Below are 8,520 nucleotides of genomic sequence, written 5' to 3' on the forward strand. Positions count from 1 at the left end.
TTCCCCACCATTTTTGGTATGCTTGTTGTGACTTCTACTGTAAAGACAGATACCAAATATTTGTTTGAAGTCTGTGATTTCCTTATGCCCCATTTAAGGAAATAGTTAAGTTAAACCTGTCATGTATCCTACATGGCTACTGTTTGTACTATCTCAAAGAGCAGTGGGAGACTTGCAGGTTACCTGTACAGGTGTGCATGACCTAGTATAAAAGGCAGGCCACCAGGTGTGATCCTCACTCTGGAGTTACCAATAAAGGACTAAGGTCACTACAGTTCAAGTACAACACATTGCCTCGTGGAGTCATTACTAGAGCAATAAGGACACAACAAAACCCCAATACATGTTTAAGGTCATCACGACGACTAGAACCAGGGGACATGGTCTTGAAATTAGGAGACGGAAGGTGCAGGGATAGTTCAAGTTGAACACCTTGACGCAGAGGGTGGTGACTGTATGGAAAGGGGTGCCCAGGGAGCAAGAGTGTGTGGAGTTAGGTAGATATTTGCTTCCCAGAGTTTGAATGCCAATGAAATAAAGGTCACGGTCAGACATGTACTTTGGAGGAGCAAACCTTGGGCTACAGAAAAGGGCAATAAAAGCAGATTAGATTGAGGTGGAAATATAAAATGACAGAAATTAGGGAAGAAGGTTTCTTTCTCAAAGGTTACTTTATGTATATCCCTTTGAGAAAACTAGCAAGACCAAGACAGCCGCGGCTGAACATACAGGTGAAATATAACCTGGAAGGCCAACAAGTGGTTTTAACAGACAGACAGAAAATGGCAGGCAGGAATGGAAAAGAAAGAATGAATTTACATTTGTATTCATATTCCCTGGTTGTCCCAAACCAGCTCACAGCCAATGAATGACTCCAAGTGTAATATAGGGAAATGCAACAGCTAATTTGCTCAGCAAGATCCCACGAACAGTACAAGATACATGATCAATCAATCAGGTTCTCGTGATCTTCATTGAAGGATAAATATTGGCCAGGACACTGGGGAAAATCCCCTTGCTTCTCTTCAAAATAGTGCTATTGGATTTTTTACGTCCACCTGAGGGGGCAGACGGGGCTTCGAACAGTGGCACCTCTGACAGTGCAGCACTCTCTCAGTTCTGCACTGGAGTGTCAGCCTGAATTATAGGCTTAAGTCTTCTTCAAGCAATCTTCAATGAATTAATGTCCAATTGAAGTTTGAGAGCCATTTCTTCTGGGTCCCCATTGCAATAATAAACAATATCAACACTTCCACAAAAGCTGTGGAGGATGTCAGACCATTTGGTTAAGTGGTCAGGAGACACCAATGGCTTTGAAGGGGACTTGGGAGAAATGCAGTAATGGGTAAGGAATGACAGATGGAATAGGGGAAATATGAACACGGAGCAGGCATCCACACACGATGGCGGATACAGGATACATGATAACTGACCATTGCCGAAGACATCCAGTCAGAGCAAAGCTGTAGCAATAAAGTATAAACCAGATCTTTGAAGGGAAGGTAATAGAAACATAGAAAATAGGTGCAGGAGTAGGCCATTCGGCCCTTCGAGCATGCACCGCTATTCATGAGTTCATGGCTGAACATGCAACTTCAGTACCCCATTCCTGCTTTCTCGCCATACCCCTTGATCCCCCTAGTAGTAAGGACTTCATCTAACTCCTTTTTGAATATATTTAGTGAACTGGCCTCAACAACTTTCTGTGGTAGAGAATTCCACAGGTTCACCACTCTCTGGGTGAAGAAGTTTCATAGCATGAAAAATAGATTTTATCCTTTGTGACACCCAGATGTGGAGTATAGCAGGGATTCAGACCCCTGTTCAAAAGGACATTCATGAACCGGAAGAGATCTAGGAATGCGACGATTATAGGATGTGGCTATTTTGTTCTGGGTTCCCTCCTGTCTTGGCGATAGCAACAAGCATAAGGGAAACAAACAGTATTCAGAGGGATCTGGATTAATTGAGCGAACGAGCTATGGGATGGCAAATGGAGCAAAACCTGGATGAATGGAAGGTGATTCACTGGAACAGGAAAATAAAACACGTCCAGGAGATTGGTGAAGAATGCAAGCGCGATCAATACCAACCACCCACTGCAGGTACCCAGTTGGACAGCCAATCAAACACTAGGATACATTTCCCGAAAATTCAATGCCACATGTGGCTTGGGCCATATTTGGAATATCGCATATAACTGCACGCCCAACCTTCAAAAAGGACATTGGTGAAGTGGCGAAAGTTCAGGATAATTCTAGGAGCTAAAGAATTCAAAGCCAGGGTCTGAAAGGGAAACAAGATCGAGGGCAGGAAGAACTGGCCGCGCACATGGGTATAAAAGAGGTAATTTCATAATCTGCGATTGGGCAAGAAAACAAAGTCAAAGCCAGAGATCAGCTGGAGATTCCAGATCTTCCTTCCCCCTCCCCCCCACCACCCCCCCAAAACAGAGGAAATAATGAGGTTTTAAAAAAAAAAATTATGCAGGCTGAATAGGGAAATATTATTTCTTGAGGAGTTGCCAGTTAAAATGGTCACTAAGAGGGAGGAGAGGGGTTCGGAATAAATAGCTGTACGCAGGGTTGTTGGAACTTGCAATGCTTTGCCACTGGAGACACTTTAGATAGAGACCACGGCACCTTTCTGGGGAACAACAGATAAATATTTGAAGGTGAGGATGCTACAAGGCTTTAGGGAGAGAGCAGGATGCGCTGCAGTAACTGGCTCAGGCTTCTTTGACAGCACCTCCCAAACCCGCGACCTCTACCACCGAGAAGGACAAGGGCAGCAGGTGCACAGGAACACCACCACCTCCACGTTCCTCTCCAAGTCACACACCCCCCCCCCCACCCCCGACTTGGAAATTTATCGCCGTCGCTGGGTCAAAATCCTGGAACTCCCTCCCTAACAGAACCGTGGGAGCACCTCCACCACACGGACTGCAGCGGTTCAAGAAGGTGGCTCACCACCACCTTCTGAAGGGTAATTAGGGATGGCCAATAAATGCCAGCCTTGCCTGCGACGCCCACATCCTAAGAACCAAAAGAATAAAAGGATGGTGGTATTAGTTTTGGACTGGTCTAGCACAGACTGGCCTCCTTCTGCGCTAGAACAATTATTATGGGTTAGATTCCCATGGTGTGGAAAGATGAAGATAAGCTAATTACTTATGGAATGAAGCACCACAGCTCTAATGCGATTGGGACAGGAGGAACGTCACTTCGGAAAATGAAATGCTCACGACCAAACAATGTGTTGGACCTCTATCCTGGAGCTTAGCAGGTAGAATCTGAGGTGGGGAGAATTTCCTTTGCTACTTTCTGCAGAGTTTTATAAACATATTCCCCTCCCTTGACACATGAAATAAGTTGGGCAGAGTCCACAACAGTGCAAACCGTGCATGGCCCGTCGTAATTAGGAGGACTCAAATGGAGTTCTCCGTGTACTAACAAAATGGCAAGGCATCGCAGCCTTGACCTGCATGCTAGTTATAGAGTAGAAATTCACCAGTTAGCGCAAATCACATCTTTTGAGCTGCAGAATCCCTGATTGTAAAACAAGTTAGGTTCTAATTTCGCTGCGATACGCAGGTTTAATATTAAAACTCTCACACACAGCGCTGGGGCCACACTGTAAAGTGCAAAAAACAAACTCATTAGTAAATGGCACTAGTTGCTCTGAAGAGCTGCACTCAGGAAGGTCGAGTGCTGGAACTCGGATGGCTCTGGTGTCCGCTAATAGGAAAGAGAACGAGTCCGTGTTGTGTACCGGGTGGAATAAAGTCCTTTTCACCCACTGCAGCTCGTCCTGCGTTCACACCAGGTGTATCCTTTAAACCCACAGAGTCTTCAGTGATACAGAGAGTCACACAGGGGGAACCTGCCAATGAGAACAGGGTTTAATAGTCATGCAGGTAAACAGCAGGTTGGGGTAATGTTTAAGATACAGGAAATTAGAATATGTATTACGCATGGACAGCACTGCGAGCGTTAATTTTTACTCAAGTCCCTCACAAAACAGCCACGATATATAAAATGTGGTTCTTTGTATGCAACAGACAGCTGCAGGAACCTAACAGAGACGCCCAAGAAACGTGGAATAAAAACAGTGTGCTAATCAAGCCTGTACTGACCACAGTCCCAGATATTGGACTCAGACCCACCCATTCAAGCTTCTGACAGACAGCGCTCCATACATACTCCAGGATGACCAAAGGTTAATCCAGTAAGTATCTTAACTGTACAACCAGTTCAACACTGAGAAATTATCTCGGAGCACAGCACCTCAAGAAGGATATACTGGTTTTGGAGTGGGTGCAGCACAGATTCACCAGAATGATACCCGGGCTAAGAGGATTAAATTGAGTTTAGCAGGTTGGGGCGGGGGGGGGGGAGGAAATCAATTATAAAAAAAAAAGTGATTGGGAAGAGAGAGAAACCATTTCCTCTGGTGGGGGAGTCAAGAACAAGGGGACGGAACCTTACAATTAGAGCCAGGCCGTTCAGGAACAAAATCAGCAGGCACTTCTTCACATAAAGGGTGGTGGAATTCGGAAACTCTGCCCCTCAAAAGGCTGTGGATACTGGGGGGGGGGGGGGGGGGGGGGGGAGATCAATTGAAAATTTAATGACCAAGCTTGATCGATTTTTGTTAGGTAAGTGTATCAGTGGATATGGAACCAAGGCAGGTAAATGGGCTTGAGATACAGTTCAGCCATGATCCAATTTAATGGCAGAATCGGGTCAAGGGGCTGAATGGCCCCCTCCTCATGCTATGAGCGGCCCGTGTTATTGGGTGGGCGACAGGGAGAACTTGCAATACTCACTGCAGATATCCACACGGCTCTTTTCTATCCTGCTACCAACTCCAGTAAACCGAAACAGCCAAAATCACAGAGCAGACCAGGGTCCCAGCCGCACCTGCCCCAATATGCCACGGTGACCCTGCAACTGGGAAAGGGGTGTGGGGAGGATAAAAAAGCATGATGTTATTTCACCGTTAAGCACAGAAGTTGTTGTGCATTCGGAGGCAGTGCAGCAGTTAAATTATTCAAATTAAAACAGAGCCAGGAATCGCCGCAACTCAGGAGCAGCAGCTTTGCCACATCAGCCAGAGTTCCACATCCCTGACACTCCGTTCCCCTGCCAGTTGGGTTCAGGTACTCAAGTCTGTAGGCCTGGTCACCAGTGGGGGGCGCTCTTGGCCATAGCAGAGGAAGCCAGCCTGGTCACCAGTTGGGGGCGCTCTTGGCCCCGGCAGAGGGAGACAGCCTGTTCACCAGTGGGGGGAGCTCTTGGCCATAGCAGAGGGAGCCGGCCTGGTCACCAGTGGGGGGCGCTCTTGGCCCCGGCAGAGGGAGACAGCCTGGTCACCAGTGGGGGGCGCTCTTGGCCCCGGCAGAGGGAAACAGCCTGGTCACCAGTGGGGGGTGCTCTTGGCCATAGCAGAGGGCGCTTCACGATAGGACCGGAAATGGTCAAATCTCACCTCGGGGCACATGCCTTGTCGGGGCTGATTGGCTGGACAGGATTAGGGCCCGGAGAGATCGACAAGGCGGAGGATGCTTTCATCGCTCGGCAACAATCAGCAGCCCAGAGTGCGCCCACTAACTGCCGCACTCTAATTAGTTTACATACGCTGAACATCTTTCAATCCAAGCGATTCATTTGAGTGAACATTCCTCTTTATGGAAGAGGCACAGTCTTTGTACAAAGTGAAGTATGACACGTGCAAACTGCAGGGTCACCAAACGATCATGTAAATCGCATGCAAAAATGTCACTTATTAGTTGCATGAACGTAGTGAAACGTCCCAAGACGCTTCATAATGAGATTTTAAAAATTGACACCGAGCTGCACAAGTAGAAATTAGCGCAGGTGACCAAAAGCTTGGTCAGAGGGGTAGGTTTAAAGGAGCATCTTGAAGGAAGAGAGTGAGGTAAAGAGACAGAGAGGTTTAGGCAGGGAGTTCCAGAGCTTGGGGCCCAGGCAACAGAAGGCACGGCCACCAACTGTGGAGTGATTATAATCAGGGATGGTCAAGAGGGCAGAATTAGAGGAGTGCAGAGATCTTTGGGGGGGGGATGGAGGGGTTGTGGGGCTGGAGGGGATTACAGAGATGGGGAGACGAGGCCATGCAGCGATTTGTAAACAAGGGATTAGAATTTTGAAATCGAGGTGTTGCTTAACTGGGAGCCAATGTAGGTCAGCGAGCACAGGGGTGATGGGTGAGTGGGACTTGGTGTGAGTTAGGACACGGGGCAGCGAGCACAGGGGTGATGGGTGAGCGGGACTTGGTGTGAGTTAGGGCACGGGGCAGCGAGCACAGGGGTGATGGGTGAGCGGGACTTGGTGCGAGTTAGGACACGGGGCAGTGAGCACAGGGGTGATGGGTGAGCGGGACTTGGTGTGAGTTAGGACACGGGGCAGCGAGCACAGGGGTGATGGGTGAGCGGGACTTGGTGTGAGTTAGGACACGGGGCAGCGAGCACAGGGGTGATGGGTGAGCGGGACTTGGTGCGAGTTAGGACACGGGCAGTGAGCACAGGGTGATGGGTGAGCAGGACTTGGTATGAGTTAGGACACGGGCAGCGAGCACAGGGTGATGGGTGAGTGGGACTTGGTGCGAGTTAGGACACAGGTCAGCGAGCACAGGGGTGATGGGTGAGCGGGACTTGGTGTGAGTTAGGACACGGGCAGCAAGCACAGGGTGATGGGTGAGTGGGACTTGGTGTGAGTTAGGACACGGGGCAGTGAGCACAGGGGTGATGGGTGAGCGGGACTTGGTGTGAGTTAGGACACGGGTCAGTGAGCACAGGGTGATGGGTGAGCGGGACTTGGTGTGAGTTAGGACACGGGCAGTGAGCACAGGGTGATGGGTGAGCAGGACTTGGTATGAGTTAGGACACGGGCAGCGAGCACAGGAGTGATGGGTGAGTGGGACTTGGTGCGAGTTAGGACACGGGCAGTGAGCACAGGGGTGATGGGTGAGCGGGACGGTGCGAGTTAGGACACAGGCAGTGAGCACAGGGGTGATGGGTGAGTGGGACTTGGTGCGAGTTAGGACACGGGCAGCGAGCACAGGGGTGATGGGTGAGCAGGACTTGGTGCGAGTTAGGACACGGGCTGCCGAGTTTTGGATCACCTGTGTAGGGTAGAATATGTGAGGCCAGCCAGGAGTGCGTTGGAATAGTCAAGTCTAGAGGTAACAAAGGCACGGATGAGGGTTTCAGCAGCGGATGAGCTGATGCAAGGGGTGGAGACAGGCGATGTTACGGAGGTGGAAATTAGCGGTCTTAGTTATGCTGTGGTGGAGGATTTGATTTATGTTTTAAACCACACCCGGGGCTGAATTCCCTCTGGGATGCTCCCACTGTGCTGGTGGAACTCTTACGGGAAAGCTGGTTTATGCACAGCCTTGTGGGAGAATTCACTCCACCATCTTAAAACGGCCCTCTTTACCTCACTCAATCTTTACTCACTCGCGCAGCCGAAAGCTTTTATTATTTTAATTTCATTAATTTATTTTACTATTTTAAAGCCTCATCCAAACCTCGGCTGCCCGTGTCCTAACTCGCACCAAGTCCCACTCACTCATCACCCCTGGGCTCGCTGACCTACATTGGCTTCCGGTCCGGCAACACCTCCATTTTAAAATTCTCATCCTTGTTTTCAAATCCCTCGATGGCCTCTCCCTCCCTATCTCTGTAATCTACTCGAGCCCCACCCCCGCCCCCGCCCGGCAATCTCAGCGCTCCTCCAATTCGGGCCGCTTGTTCATCCCCAATTTCCATCGCCCTTTCATAGGTGGCCGTGCCTCGAGCTGCCTCGACCGTAATCTCTGGAATTTGCTCCCTAAACCTCTCCGCCTCCTTTAAACCCTCTGACCAACCTCTCCGAATGTCCCAATCGTTGGCCTTGCGTCAGTTTGTTGTTCGATAGGCTCCTGCGAAGCTCTGCCGCCAACCCCACAACAAACATCTGTCCAACTCTTCCCAGCTTTGTGCCCCACGCGATGGACTTTGGTCCTCCACCGGCGTATCTCACCAGGAGAAAGCTGGACCGCTCTTGCAGGAGCAATGACCCTACTCTCACCGGCCCTGCCAATGCGGCCGAGGCTGATACACCAGAAAGGGAGCGAGCACATGCCTGCAGCGAGTTCCATCCCTGCTCCCTCCTCCTCTCCTCTCCTCTCTCCAATCGTCTCCAAAACAGCAAACTTGTAATTGGCAGAACAGGGTCAATTACAGGGGGAAAAAAAACACACACTCCAACCAATGTTCCCTTTAAGCTGCACAGTCACGCACTGCTCTGATCTCTCACACAGGCAGATCACCGGCTTCTAAATGGGAAAGACAGCGCATGTGTGGTATTTTGTATTTGGTTTGTGTGTTTCCTACTATGGGGAGGGGCGGCGGGGGGGGGGGGGGGTGGGGGAGAGAGAGCGAGGGAGAGAGAGAGAGAGCGAGGGAGTCAGAGAGAGGGAGAGAGCGAGCGAGGGAGAGGGAGGGAGGGAGGG

The 8,520-nt window shown here is 49.9% G+C and overlaps 1 protein-coding gene across 1 annotated transcript in view; it reads right to left on the reverse strand.

Moving 5' to 3' along the window:
- Positions 1-2,881: 2,881 nt before the first annotated feature.
- LOC139272556 (butyrophilin subfamily 1 member A1-like) overlaps positions 2,882-8,520 on the reverse strand; it is a 25,184-nt gene continuing 19,545 nt past the window's right edge. Inside the window, exons 5-6 of the mRNA XM_070888613.1 lie at positions 4,829-4,952; positions 2,882-3,882 (exon numbers count right to left, since the gene is read on the reverse strand). Coding sequence (XP_070744714.1) covers positions 4,861-4,952 — 92 coding nt within the window. The 3' untranslated portion in view covers positions 2,882-3,882; positions 4,829-4,860. The remainder of the gene's footprint in view (positions 3,883-4,828; positions 4,953-8,520) is intronic.

This window comes from Pristiophorus japonicus, chromosome 9 (assembly GCF_044704955.1).
Source record: "Pristiophorus japonicus isolate sPriJap1 chromosome 9, sPriJap1.hap1, whole genome shotgun sequence".
NCBI lineage: Eukaryota > Metazoa > Chordata > Chondrichthyes > Pristiophoridae > Pristiophorus > Pristiophorus japonicus.